General features: G+C 36.8%; 1 protein-coding gene across 1 annotated transcript in view; it reads left to right on the top strand.

The window, feature by feature from the left end:
• Positions 1-880: 880 nt before the first annotated feature.
• Positions 881-23519, top strand: part of LOC149793058 (SCO-spondin-like) — a 147127-nt gene continuing 124488 nt past the window's right edge. The window contains exons 1-2 of the mRNA XM_089968943.1: positions 881-952; positions 4887-4925. Of these exons, the coding sequence (XP_089825069.1) occupies positions 925-952; positions 4887-4925 (67 nt within the window). The 5' untranslated portion in view covers positions 881-924. The remainder of the gene's footprint in view (positions 953-4886; positions 4926-23519) is intronic.

Here is a 23519-nt window from a genome sequence, read left to right on the forward strand (position 1 = left end):
ACACCTTATTGTTTCTAGGTGAAACTAGTCAGTACGATAGAAGTGAACTTGCATTTTCTAAATGTATATTAATGCATAGAATGTTCAGTTCAGATCTGTTCAAAGCATATTTGATGTCGTAAAGGATTATTTCATTTGAACCTTTTAGTTTTCTCAATAAACTTCCTATTTCCATGGTATTTCTTCATATTCAAATTCATTCATGTTTGTATCACAAAAGCCTTGGACACTCACCCAGCACCACACAATCTGTCATTTGCACAAACACAAGCTTAGAACAAGATACCGTCGACTATTAGCGATAGTTGTATACCTAACTCAAGTATTTGGTGCCACTTCGTCTAGAACTGATGCCACGTTTGCTCTTATCATCAATTGTGATTACCAATCATCCAGTGCAAACAGGTTAACAACATGTGTTGGGAGTCAGATTTGATTGACCAAAGCATCCTTGTAAATGCAGTGTTATAAGACTTACAGACCGTCTTTTATTGTTTCTTCCAAAAACAAATCTGAAAGTCAGAAATAAAATGGCTGAATGTTCATATAAATTGTCAGCTTTTATTGCTTTCTTCTCTTGATACAAAGTAGCAACTGGTCCTTGTTGCAGAATACACGCTATTAGATAAGCGTAAAAACATGTATTACAGTGCTTTTTAATTAATTTGCCTATGATTATTCATACGTGTTGGAGATATAGTTGGTCAAAACAACAAGGTGAAACACATTTTAAGATTTATTTTTTCAGCCCTCCGACAAACGCCTGTTCTGTGATAGGTGTTCATTGAATGACTTTCAATCTTAATAAACTGCTGCGTAGGGTCGATACATGTCATTCCAGTTGCTTTATCAATTGAAACCAGTCTGTCAACGTATACAGATAAGCACCGCGCGTGACCTAATGCGGAGTTGAATCTGTCTGAAATGGCGAAACCTTCTTTTTGTACTATAGGTGAGTAGATAAATATATATTTCATTGTACTTGTAATATGTTTAGTTACCTATTAGTTCTTTGTTTTCCTTTTCTTTATTTCTTTTTATTTATGGGAGAGGAGAAAAATTATAATTTCTTCTACATACAATTAATATATGTTTAGTCTTGATAATCAAAGGTCACATATACAATCCCAGTCTTGATATGTCCCATATTCATAACAGGTGTTCTGACTTGTATTTCTTTGTTGGTGTTACTGGACACAGTTAAGTTCATTATAGCTGCAAATTGCATGGGAGCTCTCCTTTTCTTGTATTTCCATTATCAAAAGTGATTTGATTGCTCTAATCTCTACGTCTGCAAAAGGCAGCATTAAGCACCTGTTCACTGGTTAATTTTTCCTCGGCAAACAGGATGTGCAATTAAACGTTCTGTATGTCGATTGTGTTTCCATACGCCAATATGAATGAATGCAGCTTTTGTATAAGATGATAACAATTGCATCATACGTTAAAGATTAATGAATATTAAAAGGGATGTAATATCTAAAATTAAGGTATAAATATAGACCATACTGCATTATTTAGAAGTTTTACAAACTTTCATGATTTGTATGAAAATATACTACCTTTTTCCTTCCGTTTAGGACAATGTGCTGACCTTTATTAGTACGCCAAAATAAATAAATCAATTCATGTATATCAAAATTAGATATTTCCCGACTTTAGTTTGGACTTGATTCGTGCTATAACTTCGAAATGTGGCCAAATTATAAATTATTAAACTTTACTTTAAATTCAGCCGAATACGTAACTCTGCCGTATTCCAATGTCAAGAAGTGAAATCGTTCTTGGGAATTGTAGCAAATATGAAGGAGAGACGCAGGAACAAAGGGTAGAGTTTTTCATATTTCTACTTCAATATGTTGCAGGAAAAAATAGTATTATTCTACACAGGTTAGTCTAAGCAGTCTTGCAACACATCCAGTGTCAACTGTACTTGAATATGAAATTCTATAAGTTAGCAACATGCTGTCATTGAATTTTAATTATATTTGCTACAAATAATAATTCAGGATTAAATTTTACTTTTTGTTTCCTTTCCCTTATTTTATTTTTTAAAACATGATAGGTTCATTCAAATAAAATATAACGTGCGTCTAACGATCAGAATAAACTCCCATTGTGAAAATATGTTTCATACCACTTTTAATAAGATCTCATCCTGGATCCCAAATCTAATCTCAGCATAGACTAACTTGTCAGTAGCTTCACTTCCTGCTTAAATCACGTTCGAAGATATTACTATTTGAATTTAACGTAAGTTGTCAGGGTTTTATGCATTCCTCTGCATCATCACGTGACCTGGTGTATACTGTCATCTGTGCATGAAAATTTAAGAAATTAATTAATGTTTGAAAAGCACAATTCTGTGAAACTATCTCGTATAATTCTATATTTAGGTCATTAGTTCTGGTCCGTTCCACAAATAATTTTCTAAAATTGTTCAGTAACTTCTAAGTCATAGAATAAATGTTCAAAATGTTCGTTTTTTCCTTATAATAACAGACACAGAAATAACCTTAAAATCGACGTCTAACAGTGAGAATCTCTGCAATTCATTTTCAATTATTTCAATGTATACTTTGGTATGCAAGCAATGAGTCATAGCGACTAAAATTCTGAAAATGTTTTGCATAATATCCAGCAATTGAAGATCTAAAACAACCCAGATAACTTTGCAACATAATGTCTATGTTACTAATCCATTTGGGGTAATGGTAATAATAGGGTTTTGATAACAACGCACATCGTTGTGAAATCCTGTTGGATAAAAAGCAGTACTAGTTTACTTGTTTCAAGTTAAAACACAAACGCCACTACAGTTTGATGAAACACTTTTGTCACGTATGAATGTAATACTAATTAAAGTAGCTTATAACCGAGTTACTAATTATGTAACTATTATTGCCCATAACAAAACTTGAATGCTCAAGTGGAACAATGTGCATCTGTCTTATTATTTCTGTTTCAATTAATTTTCCTACCATATGATTTTTCTCACATGTTCATGTTACTTGCAGGCAGACGGGTCTCTGAAGACTAATAGCTTTTCTTCCGCTCTTTCCGTTTCCCACAATCTAGTTACCAATCAAGTTTTCAGATCGAACTTCGTAAAAAAGCACACATAGTTGTATATGATCTTTTGCTACATCTTGACTGAAGAGACAGTTTGATTTATACTATCGTTCCGGTTATCATAGAAACAAATCCGCGTTTATTATATTACTTGTTTCAATCAATCGTAAACTATCGTGAATAACAAAATATTGTTACACGCCAGAAGCCGAAATACAGCTAAAGACGTGATAGAATATCAGAAAAACAAGTTTGTAACTTGGTTTCAAGACGTAGCACAAACAAATATTTTAAAAAATACCAATTGCGTTTGGTTTTAAGATCACAATTGTATCAAGTATCAATACACACGTTTAAGGTAGCACTAAGTTTTCGGCCATGGTCGCTATGGAAATGCCAATCAGTATCAAAATGAATCACCATAACCTTCAACATGTTGACATTTTAAAACTTGTGAGAGAATGGAGAAACTGAGTTAATATAAATATTGACCCGATATAGTTGAATATCAAGCTTTTGCGATTAAATCCCCTTGACTTTGGTGATCTTGAGATTTGATGATAATGTTTAAACTGTATTAAAATCTTTACCTGCTGATGGATACGTTGCTAATGTTTCGAATTCCTATATGTTTCTATTACTTACCTTGCTGGGGTCCAAATGTATAGTCCATTCAGTAAAGCAATGGATCTTTCGAAAGAGCCTCTGGTACCTAAATGTATAAATTGTAATCACACATTTCCTCTAGAAAATTTTTAATTCAGGGTTTTGGGTCATATTAATCAATTTTATGTATGAAATTAAAATCTGATAATAAAATAAACTGAGCAGCGTATAGATGTTTATTATGTTCTCACAAAACAGTTTTTGGCAACAACCCTGGTTGGATACAAACCGTCTAACACTTATACAAATTTATAATATATATATATATATATATATATATATATATATATATATATATATATATATATATATATATATATAATATCCATCGTTATTTGTCAGGGCGTAATTTATGGTAATTGGCATCAAATGTTTGACCTAAGGCTTTGATAGATTAAGAAAGATGAGAATAGATGAGAATATCACAAAATATTGTTCTATTAAAATTCATCATTATTGCCAATTTATGGAACCAATTCATTCTACTATAATTTCATGAAAATATGGGTCAGTATGACAACAGCAACTCCTGGCTAAAACGTACAGTTGAAAAGCATATTTCTATCTTCGATTCCTTATAATCAACCAAATAATCATTCAATCATATCGAATGTAAAAAATAGTCGTAACTACGCGTACTTTGAGACCGTTACAAAGCGATTAATATCAATTAAGATTATTAATAACGATTGTGCTCTAAGATTATGATGCTTATTTGTTTTCACGGAAATAGCAAATAATAATTATATGTTTCTTGGAAACATAGGTATTTTGCCATCAACTTAATTTTGCTTCATGAGAAAAAGGTATGGACGGATTAATAATTATTAGGTCAGATACTATTGCAGCTTTGTATGCAAGTCAACACACTGTCCAACTGGTCATTAACATTGCTAATTTGTTATTCTTCTGTGGTTGTGGTGAATGTTACATTTATTATCATTAGACACTTACTGTTCAGCGCAACGATTATATAACTGTCTTACTAACGTCATATTTAGCTGGTACTTGCTCTTTTTCTTTCTCCTTTTGTTACATGATCAAATAAGAGAATGTGAATTTTGTCTTAGGGATGCAAACGGTTTTTTTTGCAACCCATCCTAGAGTAATTTAAGATTTTAAATTGATAGCATTTTCCTTATTCACAGCCTTTATTCTACTAATAGACAGACTTGTGTCATCACAGTGTAAGTATATTTTTTATTTTATTTCACCTTATTGACATTCGAATTATCAAGCCTGTTTCACATCACTTAGGAAGTAAATGCTTAATTATATTTTCTAGATTAGTATCTATAAATCACTCTTCAACTATATATAGTTTTTATATTTCCCTGCGAACTATCTAATCTAAAGTCATTTGGTTTGCATATTTCATCATTTCAGTCCAATTCCTTGCCCTGACACTGTTCCAATTATTTTAATACAAAAATAGTCTGAAATATTGATCTTTAACCAGTCAAAAATAATATGCATCCAGCAAAAAATAATGTCATCCTTAGGTGCGAAATAGAAAATATTCTGTTTTAACGAATCGCAATTTAACCTTTATCGAATTGTTTTATCTCGCAGTACAAGGATTGAATCTGTCAATAGATAACACAGGATAAACACCTCTAACTACTGGTTTATCATGATAAGGAAAGTCTATGATCCATTAAGAATGAATGAATCATATCCTACTTCCAAGCTGTGACAAACTCTTTTTATTCATAATTAGAATGTCTTATCTTTATAAACAGCAACAAAAGAAATGGTAAAAACTTTAACTTTCAAATGTTTTTGGAAGTGATGGTAGAGAAAAGGTATAGAAGTTTTCTTCAGTGAGTTTTATTGCGACAGCAAAGAGCAACTTATAAATATCTACTGTAATAAGAACTGTATATATGCTGAAAAAATTGTACAAACCATTCATTGTGTCTACCAATAGGTAAAAGTCATGTTTCATGTTTCTTAAATTGTTCATATTTTCCTTGTAACTTACGTTGGAACATAATTTGGGAGAGTACAGAGAAATTGGCACACGTTTGAAAACTACTTTGGTCACAGCGAAATCATGTTTCGATTGTACACCGCATATTCTACTCTATTATAGCTTAAAATATATTCCGATGCACGATCCCTGACATATATCTATTTGAACTTATTAACTCGCAATGGCCATGGCGTGCTTGATGGACATTGTATGCTGATTGTCAGGGCTTTGTCAAACATGTGAGTCACCTCAAAGTCATCTTCCTTCAATTATTTTTTGAAATTCAATAATATTAATTTCTAACAACTTGCTAAATGTATTCTACTGTTAATTTTGATTTTTTGTCTAAAAATTTTTTTAGAAGAACTTCTTTATCAACAATTTTCCCCGCATCTTAGGGTCAATTGAGCTAGTTGTGAGCAGCAGGGAAGTTGTACAGACCAGACGTTCCAGACCAAATAAAGCTTCCTACGAGAACTTTCTCCGTAGAAGCCTCAGATTTCAAAAATAAGCCTTCCTACGAAAATTAATTTGCGTAAATTCACTCCCGACTGCAATTTTTTGTGTGCAAATTCAATGATTCTAGACAAGTAAAAAAGGGGGGGGGGAAATTTATTCTGGTGTCGATGAAGTTTGCAAGGTTTGGCTGCGAGTCTCATGAATAAAATTGATCAAGACCGATTCGATATCTACTACGCGGATCATGAAGATTAATCGTGATAAAACCGTGCGGTGTTGCCTGGGCGTGGCTGAAGAAAATTTTGAATTTGTTTATGTCCATATCGCCGTTACACCAAGTCTGATGAATGTTTCTCAGCGTGTGAGTATCGACGCCATTGAAAACCGACAAAATGTTACAATTGTCCCTAATTACCTTTGGAATTTGCGTATATCGCTGCGTCACGTAAATCACATCGGTGTTCTTGTGTCGGCCACGCGAGAATATCCTAGCTGGATTAGTTTGCTTATCCAGCATAACATCATCGAAAACGACAAGATTATTAACATCACCATCTAAATTTTCCACTGATGGAGTTTCATTAATGTCTGTGATGAATTCGATTGTGCCTTCGTCGGTATTGTCGCTAAATTCTTTTAGCACCTGATAACAACGCTGATCATCAACTGACGGTGCAACCAAATACAATTTATCCCATTTTAACCATCGCATTATCAAATTTAGCAACAATTGCGTCTTTCCAGAACCGGACGGGCCAATGATTATCATCCTAATCGAATTCGGTAACACCGCGTTGTGTTTCGCTTGTTCGCGTTTCTTCGTGGCCGAAAAATCAATTACATTCATGTTACTAGAATATTATGGATCTATATTGTGTTAAGTGTCGCACGCGCACAGCTACGATAAATCCAACCGAAATCGTCACACGCAATAACAGGAACGCAATTGCAGGAGAATGCGAAGTTTGTAATACACGCAAATTCAGATTTGTAAAAAAAAAAATAGAAGAACCGGAGGAGACATTGCCGCCTCCTTGAAAAATCTACCCGGGTTGCCCTGGGCGAAATATCCCGGAGAGAAGCATCTGCCAGGATACAATTACTGCGGACCTGGTACGAGGCTCGATATAAGACTCAACGATAATAATCAACCAAATCCCGGCGAAGATCCAGTAAACGCCATCGATAACGCGTGTTACTATCATGATCTTGCGTATCGCAGCGGGGATTTACAACAAAGGCATCTCGCTGATATTAGGCTAATTCACGCAATAGACGCGATTCCTGACAAAAGTTTCAAAGAAAAATTGGCAACCTGGTTGATAAAAGGCGCAATGAAAGGTAAATTAGTATTCGGCGCTGGTAAATAATAATGGAGCAAATATATTATTCTCCGCGAGGATTCTGGCGAGGAAAATCAGCAATAGCCAAACTCGCCAAGGCAGCAAAAGTAAAACAGTCCGTTGCTGAATCGTGGCTATCGAAACAGGCGGTCTGGCAAATATATCTTCCTCCGCCTAAGAAAATACCGTACGCGAGTTTCACCGTCAGTGTCCCTAATGAAGTCCATCAGGCTGATTTAATGTTTCTTCCTTACGATACCGTCGACGGAGTCACATATAAATACGTGTTAACGGTTGTTGATATCGCAAGCAGATACAAGGAAGCCGAGCCGTTATCGAATAAAACAGCAACGGAGATCGCTAAGGCGTTTAGCGAAATTTATTCACGATCCCCGTTGACCTGGCCGAAGCTTCTCCAGGTTGATCCAGGTCGAGAATTTCTTGGCGCGGTTACTTCACTGATGAAAAAGAATAATGTTAAAATCCGTCGCGGTATTGTAGGTGTTCATCACAATCAAGCTATCGTTGAGAGATTCAATAAAACTCTCGCGGAACGATTATTCGGATACCAGTACGCGCGTGAATTTATTCAAGATAATCGATCTCATGATTGGGTATCGAGGTTGCCTCATGTGATTAACGCACTAAATAACGAAGTAACACGAATAATATCGATGAAACCCGCAATTGCAATTACAAAAACAAATATACCCCTAAAGCGAAATTCTACTATTCCGCCTGTACTAGGTAGTGTCACGGTCCGGTATTTATATAAAGAAGGAGAGGCTGAAAGAGGAAGAAAAAGAGCAACCGATCCAACCTGGAGCGTAACAACACATAAAATATCAGCCGTAACAAGATCATCGGGAAGACCGGCAATTTATTTCCTAGATTCACTAGCGCCACAACGCGGATTTACCAAGGAAGAATTACAAATAATACCGAAAGATACTCAACTACCGCCAGCGTCATTAATGTGAAACCGAATTCTACCTAACTGAGATAATTTTCTTACTCTTGACACGGCTAAATAAACTAAATTTGACCAGGAAATTCTATCATCGACGATCCAAACTTGGCCATCCACGGTTAATCCCTGCGATGAATGTATCGTTGTTGCGTAACCTAATTTCCATGGCGATCTTTCTGCGTTTATCGCGTCATTAACAAGATTAATATCAACAAGAATAATATCGTTCAGTACCAAGATCTTTTCCTCTCCGCAGGGTAAAGTAACACTAATATTTTGTTTCCTGGTATCAGCGGGCCTGTAACATAACGGTACCTGTAATGTTGGAAATTTCTCGCAATGAAGCTTGAATAATATTTCCTGAATAACATCGCGAACAATTTTCCTACTAGCAACGATCAAATGATCGGGACGCCACAAATTTAGAAAAATATCCATCGGAGTCTCGTCGATTATTCTTCTCATCACGTCACATTGAAACTTATTCGGTTGTAATCGAATTATTTTCTTAAATTCGGTCAGTAAAATATCATCGGATCTATAATCGGCGTCGATTTCCTCATAATAGTCAACAAAGTTTCTGAGCCACTCATGAGGAGATTCACCATCAATCGGATCAGGCTGGCCATGATCTCCGCACATTACCACGGCGGTATTTTTCTCCTCCAGCCAGGTCAGGAACAATTTTAATATAATTAAATTTACTGTGCAAATTTCATCAAATATTATAATTCTGTTGATATATTTATTTCCCATGCGAGCCGAATCCCACAATCCACCGCTGTATTTGAAATAACTGTGATAAGTACTAGAATCAACGCCGCGTTGCCTTATTTCTCGCGCTAATCTGTGAGTTGGAGTCAACACTATCATATCAGATTTCGAAAAATAAATTTATCGCTCGCGTTGTTTTACCGCTACCACCAGGACCATTCATGTAAACGAATTTGTTACGTGAAATCGGGTCAAATGCAGATGCAGCCGTCGATATTTCCTCAAATTTATCTCGATGAAATTTATCGCAATCTTCGACATCGGCGTCCTCACAATAATCTAGAATATCCTCGTTTTTTATCCTCCAAGTTCCCCAAGAGCCATCGGAGATTAAATTCTCCAGCCTATACTGATATTTCTTATCGATATAAAACGAGTCCGTTGCGACCCTTACCGCGATATCAGAAAATTTATTTATCATCGACAGTAAATTTATACTCACATAAGCGAGCATCGATGATCTCAAATGTGTATACTGCGCTGATTCTCCATCGAGATAGCTAATTACGGTACCTAATTTTTCTCCGTCAATAATAATATTCTCTCTGTTGCAAAATATCCCTCGCGACACTGTATCGGCAATAATAAAGTCCATCTCGGCATCGTTGATAAACAATCTAGCGTGTCGGTGTTTATGATCAACGGATCCTCCTTGAGTAAATTTGCCAATTATTTTTCTTCCAATATCTTTCGCGTTTTCACAATCCGTCGGTAGCCACACCTTAGTTTGTTTCCTGTATGATATAATCGCCTCGCTCACTGTCAATGATACTAACATTGACGAATCTAGCATATATCTCAATAACACTATAGGGACCCATCTGCGTTGAGAGAAATGCCGACCGAACCAAATATAACAAATTTTATGTAAATTTTCAGCAAACTCAAATGAAGTGACACAAGCGAATCCGGTCATGACAAAATCAGGCAACGGTCCGTTAATTGCTACCCTTGTCATTTCGTTGGTGGGATGGCCAAATTTAGCAAAATAATCCGCACAATCACCATATCCAAGGAAACTTCCAGGATAGCACGCGCTCATATCAACGGAGATCATATCTTCGAAATAATATTTGGTATTCCACAATCCGCCATGGCCGTATTCGATACAGCTAAGTTGAATATCAGCGAGAAATTCGTTCCTTGTAGGTTTCCACGAATTTCTTTCTCTGGCAGCGTGAGCGGCAACAGACGGAACCGTAAAACAATTCGTTAATAACTGATCAGGATTTGACGAATATTTCACCGCGATAATTTTCATAGATTCATGTAATTTTTCATCACGGTAAATATCTCCTCGCGGCAATATAAATTGATCATACCTTTCTTCGCTCGAGAATAACCAAACCGATATCGGATCAGACGCGGCTAATATTTTGATGTATCGAAACATAGCATCAGAATTATCCTTTGCGCCTTCCACGGGATAAAATTTAACAGCGCGATTTCGTGGAAATATCATTACCGATTGCGACCACGCATGTGAATTATGATCAATAATTTCGATTGGAACTCCTCGAGATCTATACGGCGATGAATATAATATTTCTCCTGATAGCGTTTTCACCGTGATAGGAAATTTAAGTTTCTTGCTCAACACAGCAACATCGTCAATCGATGCGCCATCAACAACAGTCTTCGCCCATGAGTTAATTTTATCCAACCTCAATTGTGTCAGACCAGATCCACGACGAGCGTTTTTCATGTGCTCGATAACACGCTCAGCCACGCAGTTTATCATCGGTGATTCTTTCATCGCAGGTAGATTTTTCATATCCGGGTTGTTATTCAGCCGATAAATTCCATAAACAACAGCGCTAGATGGATACGCCCTGGCATAATAAGGACCGTCAATTCCCAATAATAATCCTGGCTTCGAATTTTTATCAAGAACAACATTTTTCTTACCGCCTGGCACGGGATCTCGTTTATCGCAAATAATCCAAGTGTCGTCAGGCATTTGTGCAATAAATTTTATTCCAAAGATAAATCGCTCCTCGGAATGCGAGTTTTTTATATGCTCGATTATCTTCTTGGCCCGTTCCAGATTCATCGTAGCATCAACAGCGTTAGTTTTCCATGTCGACCAAACATGAATCCCCCCATCATCGAAAAATTCTTTTTTGGCACGATCGACCTCAGGAATGATATATTCTGCCTCATCAAGATCAAATGTATCCATTATTATATTTTAGACAAATATCTAAATTATAATGAATAAATGTTCGTGGATACCAATCGGATCAACAAAATCATGCGACAAATCCTGCAGAGGTGATTATTGTGGCGCTCATATATATGCGATTCGACGAGGCAGTAAAGGACTACAACGGTGTTTAGTTTGCCAAGTTGGCACTCGAGGAAAAACTCGATTGTGTTTATCCTGTGGAGGGAAAAATTATCGAGAATTGCGCCGGTATTACGAAAAAAGATCCTCGTCGGTGATAACATGCGAAGAGGATTACATTAATCGATTCAAGGCAAATTACGATTTAAACAAACAGAATATTGTATATGAATCCAAAATCAACGATTCCTGCAATGAAAATCACACACGAGTATAGATCGCATCCAACCATCGATGGATACGAAGCATCATCGGATGGTGTTGTCAGAAATGCAAAAACAAAGAATCAAGTCGGTAGAGTTGATAACGGTGGATATCTTAGATTTTCTGTCAGTAAAAATAATAAAAGAAGAGGAATAAAATATTTATGTCACAGATTCGTGTTCGAATGTCACAAAGGACCTATCAGGGATGGTCTTGTTATTGACCATATCGATGGAAACAAACTCAACAACAAGATAACCAATCTTCGCGCGGTGTCTCAAAGCGAAAATTGCATATTTGGTAATACTGGCAGGCACCCTAAATACGCCAAGGCCGTCAAATCGATAAATCAGGAAACAGGCGAGGAAATGATATTCGAATCGATGACTGCAGCTGCGAAATATTATGAAATTAATCCAGCATCGGTACGATATGCAGCAGAAAAAAAATACAGGGCGACGTTTTCATATAATCTCGGTGAGTGGATTGAGTTTTATTATAATATTTGATTCGGAAAGCGACGAAGAATAATTGAATATTACAAAATTAATATAACATGAATGAACAAACCATAAGCAATATCATCGAAGCCATCGATGACCTGAAGAAAAAAATAAATCTTCCATCGGAGTTGGACACAAATAAAATCCGATCCGAATTCGAGGCGATTGTTCAAGGGAAACTTGAATACAAATACACGCTGCCGTCAGAATACAAATTAATAAAGAAAATCCAAATTGCGATGTACCAATCGCTTGCAACAGTCAGCGATGATCGCATCGAGGATTTTGTTAAATTATCTACGCTAGTGGAGAAAGCTAGATTGATTTTATCCGACGAATATGAATCAAGAAAAATTACAAGCTCGCGCATCAGACAGTTGAAAAAGCTTGTCGATGAGAACAAGGCCAAGGAAATATCCTCCTGAATATTTCCACAAAAAAAAAACAAAAATTTTTTTTTATTATTTTACTGAAATTATGCAATTTTCTTAATTTTGACTACCATTTACCCCACCAAAAAACATAAAATTATATAAATTGCATAATTTGACGGGTATTTACCCCAGCAGATTCACGAAATTATATAAATTGCATAATTTGACGGGTATTTACCCCATAAAAAACATAAAATTACGCAAATTTCTTAATTTTTCTGATTTTTGTTAATTTTTTTTTATTATTTACCAAAATAATTTATTTACTGAAATTATGCAATTTTCTTTATTTTTACGGGTATTTACCCCATCAAAAACATAAAATTATATAAATTTCACAATTTGACGTGTATTTACCCCAGCAGATTCACGAAATTATATAAATTGCATAATTTGACGGGTATTTACCCCCATCAAAATTAAAAATTTTTACTAATTTTGAAAATTTCCCTGGATTTTATTTATTTTTTTGACCTGTTTTCCCTGGCGGACGGATTTACGATTTCACCAGCAGATTGATACTAACAGTTTCCCCTCGGATCTCAAGCAAATTTCCTTTCTGATCCGTTAGTTTGAAATTTATCCTTGACAACAATCGATTATGACATCGCAGATAAAACGGATTCACTGGCTCCTTTATTATCAAATAACCCGGAGAAGCGCTAGGTGAAAACGAATACAATATAAATCCCTGCTGCGCTTGATTTGACTCTGACGAATCAACATTGTAACTGCCCTCGACAACATCCGCGTGAAGATAAATCGCGATAACTTCCGTTATATTAACGATACCTGGCGAGATATGCCGCCCTTGCCCGGCGGGATCGTTATTGTGTTTGAGAATCAATTCCAATTGTACTTTTTTAGCCCACGCGGCATGTAACTTCGGAAATAAATCATCGATGGTATCAGTGACGGATTTTCTCATTTTATCAACATCATAATCGGGAAATTTGAAATTTGGTAGCGTTTCCTCGGTTAATCCAAATACTCTCATGAATTTTTGTTTTTCTCCTGAATTTCTGATCAACTCGAATTTGCTAATAGGAAGAACATAATCGGCAATTGATATATCGTCGACTATCGCCTGAATAAACATACCATGATAATATTCAACATCATTCGCGAGTTGATTTAAAATCTTCACGCGTTTGATAATTTCGCTACATGAGCCTGATTTATTTAAGATGCATTCATGAAAGGATTCCCGCAATAAATTTAATTGTATTGTATGTTCTTGAATAAATTCGTCGAGGGTTCTTCTTACCATGATACCGTCTATGGGGAATATTCTTATGTTAATGTGGGTAGCGTCGAAGATTTCCACGCCCGGGGGAATTTTAGGAAGAGGCAACCACGAGAGAATTCTTTCGTTAATAAAAGTAAAAGCGAATATTACCAGGTTAATTTTGTGGTTATTCATGAGGTTGATGGCAGTGTTGATTAGATATTTGTGTTTGATATCTCCATACCATCCTTCGTCGGTGGTAAAATCTGATTTTTTTGGCTCCGGTAGTTCTGGAGGAGCTTCCTCGTACCAACCTGGAATAATAAAATCTGATTTTTTTGGTTTTGCTAGAGGTGCGATTTCAGGCCAACCTAATATGGTCCTAATCGATGATTGGTAAATATCTACCATGTACGGCGATTTCACTTCTATCATCGATGATAGTGTTGGTTCGTGCGCAGATATCTTTATTCCCGGAGTAGCATCGCCGGTTATATTTGATATTCTGGTGGTAAATTCCATATCCAGCTGATCAATTTCGTAACTGCCTGTTGGTATACCGACATATATCCAATCGGGAGTTCCATCGGGTTTGGTTTTGTTGGCAAAAACAAGCGAATTATTCGATGATAATTTACCGAATGATTTCGATCTAACATTAGGCCAGCTGTTGTAGACACGCAATTGTGTTAACGCAATTTCCTTGACGCTGATTGGTGTTGGAAAATTAATACTAAATTCAGGTTTGGTTGAGCTTAATGATATTAGTGTTGTTGTCGGCGGTGTCGTGTTTGTCACGATCTGAGCTAGCTCGGACATTATTAATATTCATTTGTTCAATCTCCGAGTAAATACCGATCATTACCGAAAATTCTAGATCGGAGATAACGCCATCATTGAGACTCTCGGAAAGCAGCGATGATAATTTCGAATACGCGTCATTGATCTTGGTTAGTTTGTTTTTGTACAACGATAATTTCTCATTCGCGCATGATGAGATTTTTTTTGCTACGATATTGAGAACACCAGCGATTGTCGTTGTTGACGAGATTATTATTGTTGCAACGATCGGCGCGATTGTTGTTACCGCGGATAAAATTATTCCAGCACCAGCGACTACCGCGGATACCGCGTACACAGCAACATCGATGGCAACTAATCTACGCTGGTATTTCTTTATTTTTACCTGATACTCGTCGAGTAGCTTTTTTAGCGAATCCTGCCATGATCGCGCCTGATTGTAACGGTAGTCAGATGCGGTCATTTATTAGTTATTTATCTAGCCAATTGTAGTCTATCCGGATAAATATTCGAATATTACACGATAATTCGTTGGTCCCATGGTGATTCTGTCTTGTGATTCTAGTGTGAAATTTGCGATGGTACCTTCATTTAACGAAATAATAAAAAATCCAGGATAATATTCATAAATTTTATAATTCTGTTCCGATTGTACCTTAAATTTTATATCGGAGATAATATATACTCGATATATACCCCGAAATGGCGCGGTAAAGTTAAAAGAATCATTCTCGGGTGTCCAAATGTGATATAAATTTTTAACAACAAATGTCACACTACAGGATATATTCGCTTCTATCAACTGTTCTGGTATCGAAATACGCGCCAACAGAGGAATATCCAACGATAATATTTGAAAGTTAATATCATTAATTTTTGTAGTTGCTTCGAGAAGTTTCGCGTTGATTTCTTGAATTTTTCCATCGTTCGCTGATGTATCAACCTTTTGACGCGCTAATTCACGTACCGCGTTAATTTCATCGTTAATTTTAGTAATATCCTCGTCGATTTTTCTTGTTTTCTCATCTGTCGATTCACGTATCGCGTTAAACCCCTTGGTAAATTCGGGAACAACAAGATCGTTGAGTTTATTAATTTCCTCGCTGATTTTTTTGTTGAGATCGTCGATTGTTGCTCTCTGACCTAACGAGATATTTATTTTGGTAATTTCCTCGTTAATGGATTTTACTCTCTCGCTGAGATCGTTATGTGATGTTCTATCGGTTTTTTGAAATATTAATGCACGTGCCGATTCAATATCTTTGTTGATTTGGGCGATATCTTCGTTGATTTTTCTTGTTTTCTCGGTAAGATCGTTATGTGATGTTCTATCGGCTTTTTGAAATATTAATGCACGTGCCGCTTCAATATCTTTGTTGATTTGGGCAATATCTTCGTTTATTTTCTTTGTTTTCTCGGTAAGATCGTTATGTGATGTTCTATCGGTTTTCTGACCCATCGCGGTATTTATTTTGGTAATTTCCTCGTTGATGGATTTTACTTTCTCGCTGAGATCGTTATGTGATGTTCTATCGGTTTTTTGAAATATTAATGCACGTGCCGATTCAATCTCTCTGTTGATTTGGGCGATATCTTCGTTTATTTTTCTTGTTTTCTCGATGAGATCGCCGTGTGTAGTTGAGGAGGTTTCGATGAATTTTTTTATATCCTCGTCGAGTTTTTTACTGAGATTTTTTGATGTATCGTCTAGTTTTTTAAGATCGTTAGTTAGCTTGGTAAATCTTTTTGTCACTCCGTCCTGAAGATCGTCGTGTAATGCTTTATCGGCCTTTAGAAGCATCGCCGCTGATAGCTCTTTGTCGGATTTTTCCACATCCGCGATATTGGCCTTTAGTGGTAATACCGCGATAATATCGGTAATATCAGCAATAGATTTTAATACCATCTCCGATTGGCGAGTAAACTGACTGATATGATCGCGGTATTCGTCTCGCTTGATTATATCAGTTATTTTCACGTTGCTGGTTTGTAATCTTCCTTCGGTATTTTGAAAAACAGCAACTTCGCCAGGGTCCACCTCTGACAGCGATAGAAGATTGTTAATATCGCTCTTGGTTGCGAACTTTGATAGATCGACGTCAGTCACTTCTGCTTTTTCCTTCCTGTAGATAAATCTACCGTAAATATCAACCATGATATTTATCTACGGCGTATTCAAATACAATTTTGTGATACGGACCGGATGATTTTGAAATTGCGTCAAGAACATTAATTGACTCTGGACCGCATATTGGTGGATCAGCTAATGTCTGCGTTGGAAGTGTCGAATACCAAATCGGAAGATTTAGTTTTGACACATAGCTGATAAATTCATTTGGCGGTGCTAATCCATAAGAGTCAAAATAAACGACTTCGCGAGGATTAATTGCGTAGGCAACCCAGTGCGTGCCAGGGCCGGTATTTTTATCGAGATTTATTATTCCTGTCTCGGTAGGGTTTGGTTTTTCTGGTAGTTGATCTCGCATAAATACACCTCTGAAAAATTTTATTTTTTTATTCTTTGCTTCGCTGATCAAATCTAAATTTGAGGCTGGTAGACTCGTCTTAGGCCGGATCCGTATGGGGGGCGTCTTAGATAAAGGCCTGATCCTTTTTGTTGTTTTTGCAACATTTTCGCGATTAGGGGAGAGAAGGCGGGAAATAATCCTCCCTTTTTTTTACTGTATCTCCCTCCCACCACTTTTTCTCCTAATTTGGAACCTATGCCTGTTAGCGCGCCTAATCCTACTGCTTTTGCGGCTGCCGGAAGAATCCCAGCTAGCAGTCCCGGAAGAGCGGCAAATAGAGGAAAAATACCGCCTGTTTTGACCATATCTCTGATGGCGCCTATGGAAAGGCTCACATGAACACCGGAATTCGCTGATTTGGCCTTGGTAAATCGTTCACGTTGACCTCTAGTTAGCGACAGTTTGTTAGGTCCACCGTGAATTTGATCGTTTTTCAGTGTTAATTTCATACCGCATCGCTTTGATATCGCTGATTGGAGCTTTTTCATCTGACCTGGGGTCAGAGTTACACTGACGTGTTCGTATGGCATATTAATAATCGCTTAATCTAAATTTGGAATTTGTCACATGTTCTCGACAGGAGCATCGATGACTCTCATTCTGCCGCTGATTCCTTCCAGTATCATTGTTCTATCACTGAGGATCACCGCGATGGCTCTTGCTGCTCCGGCTGTGTTAATTCTGGCTTTGAAATGGATATCGACAACGGATTGTTTTACCAAATCGAGATGCTCCAGGGAAAAGTAATAGATAGGATAGCGAGTATTAAAATCCAACTGTGATATTTGCAATCCGGTATCGATATTTTGATCGCGGCCCATGAAACTTAGCAAGCGATGATATGCGCGGGCAGTCGAATAGTTGGCAAAATCGATGGCTATTTCCTCTGATGGTTCTTGCTGGCCGTTTATTCTCAATGAAACGTTTGTTGCCGCGAATTGATCGAATATCATATGACTGTGTTCTTGATCGTATCTATTTGCATTTTGGAGAGCAACAAAGATGTGTCTAGGTGCCGAAGCGCCCTGTTGTGACGCAATTCGCCAGGTAAATATTCCGTTGATATTAACATCGCAGGAGTCGGTCATCGTTGTCAACCAGGACATGACGGATTTTCCGCCTTGATTCATGAATGATAATAATTTTTCTTCCTCGAGTATCGATGGAACTATCGCTGGCATCCACAAGGTAAATTTGTTTAGGATAACTTTACCGACATTAGCGGCATCCGCGCTCACTTCTCTCCAGATAGCTTTGTCACTGCCAGCAGCGTCTCGAACGAAAGTTATCGTGTGTTTTGCTCCGTAAATAACTTTTCGGAAATGCCTGCAAAATCCAAAAATGTGAGATAGCGGAATTGCACAGGAAAATCTTCGATCATTCTTAGTCAACATAGCTCTTCTCGTGGCAAATCCAAGATTGTAATTGTCATTTGTTTTTATCATCACACTTTCGACGTCGGCGTCATCGGCACCGACAGTATGTTTTTTCGGTCTCCTGGCTTCATACTGGACATGATCAGCAGTATCAGAGTTATCTTTGGCGAACATCATACTAGGACCGGCCGATCTGGTAAAATCATCCGAGTATCTCGCTAGTCCTATTATCGTTGTTGCTATATCAACATTGTCGGTAATTGATTCGATCTCTCTTCCATCGATCATGTAAGTGGCGCTCTTGAATAATGCCATAATGCCGTTATTGACGAATCCGACTTTAAAATGTTCGCCAAAGTTGGTATCGTTTGTCCTAATAATTCTCCCAACAACCTCGATATATGCCTCAGATGGAAGAAAATATCTCGTTGTATCGTGAACTTGAATTTCCAAGCGATTATTTGTATTTGGGTCAACTGCGTCGTACGAGAAATACTGGAAATCTCGCACGGATGTATCTCTGCCTACAGGCTCGTCCATGTCAAACACTTCATTTGACACTTGTGCGAACATTTATTATTAAGAATATCATCTAAAACGAAGACCGCTGCCTGAAATGAAGCTTGTATTTGCTAGATTTGTCTTAGCAATTTCCTTTGCTAGATTTGTGTTAGCGACTTCCTGCGCTAAATTTGTCTTAGCGACTTCCTGCGCTAAATTTGTCTTAGCAACTTCCTGCGCTAGATCGTTTATTTTTTTATTTGCCGCGTCGTTTATGACTTTGCTGATTTCGGGTGGCATTTCTCTGGTGATAGGCAATTTGACGGGTTGTTTTTTGCGCATTAAATTTAATATTTTACTTTTGACAACATTGAAGCCTTTATTGTCCAAATTACTGATACCAGAAATGGCAGTCTCGCCGATTTTTCCTATTGCTTTTAATCCGAGCTGTTTGATCACGGGTCCGATTTTAGGTATTACTCGCGTAAAGAGACTTCCAATGATATCGCCGAATCCATTACCGTGGATATATCTGTATACGGGCAATCGAGAGTTTACTACGCGGACCTGTTTGGGTCTGCGCTGATATTTGTGAACAATCATGTTATTTCAATTGTGTTGTTTTAATCGATGAGCTCATCGACAAGTTCCTTGTAAATGTGAGAGTCGATGACACCGCCGCGGAATAATCGCTGACAAATATCTGAGGCTTCGTTGATTACTTCGCGAGAGTTATTTCCGGCTCGTTTTCCTCCGATTAATACCTCGAGGCGAGACACGTCGTTGACAACGCTGTCAGGGCAAACGGTATATCCGCTTCCTGTCTTTGGTTTTGGTGTTGATGGTTCGTTAAACCACTCCGTTAACACGTCCTTCTCTTCCTTTTCTTTTTCTTTTTGTTTTACTTTTTCCATAAATTTAAAATATTCGTCATCACGTTTGTAAGGAGGTTTTTTACTAGCAAAATATATCCAGTCGATCCATTGTTTTTTTTCAAGAGGTCTCCCACGAACATTTTTGTTTAAATATTTATCCCTATCATCAAAATCCGCGGCAATATCTATTAAATTTTCTCCTTTTGTGATTTGTTCATGCACATCACGGGTAAAAACGAGTCCGATAGCTTTATGAAGATTTTCATAGTCGGACTTCGCAGTTTCTTTCTCTTGTTGAGTTATTTCTTGTGATTTATCCGAAGTTTTTTTTTCCTCCTTCCTTGCATCTGCGATATCCAGAAATGTACTATACAGGGCACTGGTTTTTCTCACCTCAGATAAATTAAATCTAACTCGAAATAAATTATTATACCAAACATCCCGCGATTTAATTTTTTAAAATCCGTCTTCAGTTAAAAACGCCTTTCTATTGTCAAAGGAATCTTCAGCAAAAATAGCAAATAATCTAATATCATCTCCAAATAACTCAAATTGTTTTTCCATTGTTTCCCAACCACTCTTGGTAAATTTTTCTATTATTATATCTCGAGGTTCTTTTCTTTTAACACCCTCCCTCCCTTCTTCTTCTTCTTCCTCTTGAGCTTGTTCTTGTTCTTGCGCTTGTTCTTGTTGTGCTTGTGCTTGTGCTTGTGCTTGTGCTCGTGCTCGTGCTTGTGCTTGTGCTTGTGCTCGTGTTTGTGTTTGTACTATTCGCTCCGGCAATAATCGAGTGTGTTGCTCGATATTCTGTGTCATAGGAATAAGCCCCTTCTTCCTAAGTTCCTTATCTTCCTTTTTGTCGCCGTATGCGACTTGCTCGATTGCTCCAGTGACTGGACTCAACAACTTTGACGATATCTCGGTAATTCCATATTGAGAATCTTCGTAATCACGAACTTTTTTCTTGAATAATTGTTTTGCCGGGATAAGTTTCTTTACTGCCGCTAATTCTTCTCGCGCTAATCTGGCAGAATGAGGCTCTCCAACTCTACTAGCTTTCCGACTCATATTATTTTCAACTATATTGTTTTAATGCGAGGTAAAATTAGGATTAGCAGCCAAACTTTGTAAACTTCATCGACACCAGAATAAATTCCCCCCCCCCCTAAAATCTCTGTCCAGAATCATTGAATTTGCACACAAAAAATTGCAGTCGGGAGTGAATTTACGCAAATTATTTTTCGTGGGAAGGCTTATTTTTGAAATCTGAGGCTTCTACGGAGAAAGTTCTCGTAGGAGGCTTTATTTGGTCTGGAACGTCTGGTCTGTACAACTTCCCTGCTGCTGTTGTGTGTATGCGGAAAAAGTAAACTCGCATTCAGAATACCAATCTGTGAATAAAGATGAAATTAATTTGACACATTAATTAACCTTGTCATACAGTGAACTGAACACATTTTAAAGAAAATTGCTAACTTAGTGATGCGAGGATTTTTTTTAAAACTTGTCGTTTGAAATTTGCTTCCCTCGATGTACGACAACTCAGGCTTCTTCACCGATGTTAGTAACTAATTCCTTATTGGCAAGATACTTCCTTTAGACTTTCGATCCATTCGTTACCTCCTAATTGTCCTTGCTGCATAATTTGTTACTCAGTACGACATTTGAAATGACATGTTACATCTCTCACTAAGTTACAAAACACATTATTCAAGACTTTATTATTGTCATTTATACATTTTGTAATTTATTTTGTGTTTTTGACTTTTGTCCCTTATTGAGGGTAGGGTAAGTATGGCGTACCTGACTTTTATCATTTTTTAAGATTGGTACACTGATATTTCAATTCAAGGCAGCGCTTTTGTATTTGTTTCAAACCTAGAATGTTCTGAAAGCGAAATTTTGACCCACATCTTGGTTAATCTATTATGTTAGATTTTGTATATATATATATATATATATATATATATATATATATATATATATATATATATATATATATATATATATATATATATATATATATATATATACAGAGAGAGAGAGCTTCTGGAAACATTTGTCTCCTTGCACAACCACTTTTTGTTGTAGTACAAGTGTCATATATACAGTAGACTTTACACAGCACAATAGTTTTCAACTGCAGTGACCTGCACTGACTTTGCTTTAGCATCACGCAGCTGCAAGCGTGTGGAATTGGTGCAACCGTAACGAATACAAAACATTATGCAATATTGGATTCATAAATAATGGCTATAATGAAGTTATAATATCATTTTTAGAATGGGTACTAATTTTCCTTCGTACATTTCCTAAGCAGAGTTTACATTTCTAAATGTACATATCCCATGTCTGCGGCACTGAAATTTATATGATTGTAAATGAGAAGGAGATTTATAATTAACCTAAGAGTTGAATTAAGTCCAGCACATCTGGCTACTGTATCTTAAATTACGATAAGTATCTGGCATTCCATAACTCGATTACAGTTACATTAGATCACATTGTAGAAGTATAATGTCGTCAAATTTGCATTAGGTACTTATATATAATCTGTTACTACCTTTTAAAATTTATGTCCCCTAAATATGCCATCACGACAGAATGGCAAGTAAACATTAAGATTGGTGTAAGTACTGGTGTCGCAATAAATTGCTGACTGCGAAGGATGGTATTTGTTCTATTTTGGGCACGAATTAAATTTTAATTAGAATTTGTTATATAACGGTCATAGATATGGATGGGGCCAATATTAAGTTAAGGTCAATAGCGGAGAATGAAAATAGTTCACAACCTACAGACAAGTTTGAGAAAACTTGAGCTATTTGAAAAATGACAAAACCTAAGACAACCTACAGACAATTTTGGGAAATATTGAACCATTCGAAACATGTGTGAAAAAAATTTTACTTTCCAGAATAGTTATTAGCAAAGGCGGGCTATAGAGAATGTTTCTCGCTTCGGTGGTAGTAATACAATGTTTGGCTGTTACAGAAAGTAATCCTGATTGCCCTAAGCTGGAAGAGGGATGTGTTCCATCGCGAAATTATTCCAAACTTCTGAGGCAAGGCAGAATTTAGCTCAAGAATTGGCAAAAAGCTCTTTTCTCGCTAAAATAGATAAGGTCAGGGATTATATATTCCATCTCTTGGCAATGTTAGAGATGTACCCCCAGGATATTTGCATTCACCGAATTGATAATATTGTTCTGGATATCTAGCTGGATCATTTTGTTGCTCTTGTTTTTCTTGGATTTCTTTTTTTTATCTTGGATGTATCAGCGAAGGTCTTTGAAGGTAACGTTTCTAGGGATGTTCAGTAACAGTAGTTAATATGTGCCCTTAATGTTCTTTTATACATGGAACAAACGTTCCAGAGCTGTTGCGTTGGAATTCTTTACCAGTTTTTATTCTGTTCATTATTTTGAAGTCAAAAGCTTTTTCCAAGTTTGGAGAAACAATGT

Source organism: Sinohyriopsis cumingii, chromosome 8 (assembly GCF_028554795.1).
Source record: "Sinohyriopsis cumingii isolate HCF-2022 chromosome 8, ASM2855479v2, whole genome shotgun sequence".
NCBI lineage: Eukaryota > Metazoa > Mollusca > Bivalvia > Unionida > Unionidae > Sinohyriopsis > Sinohyriopsis cumingii.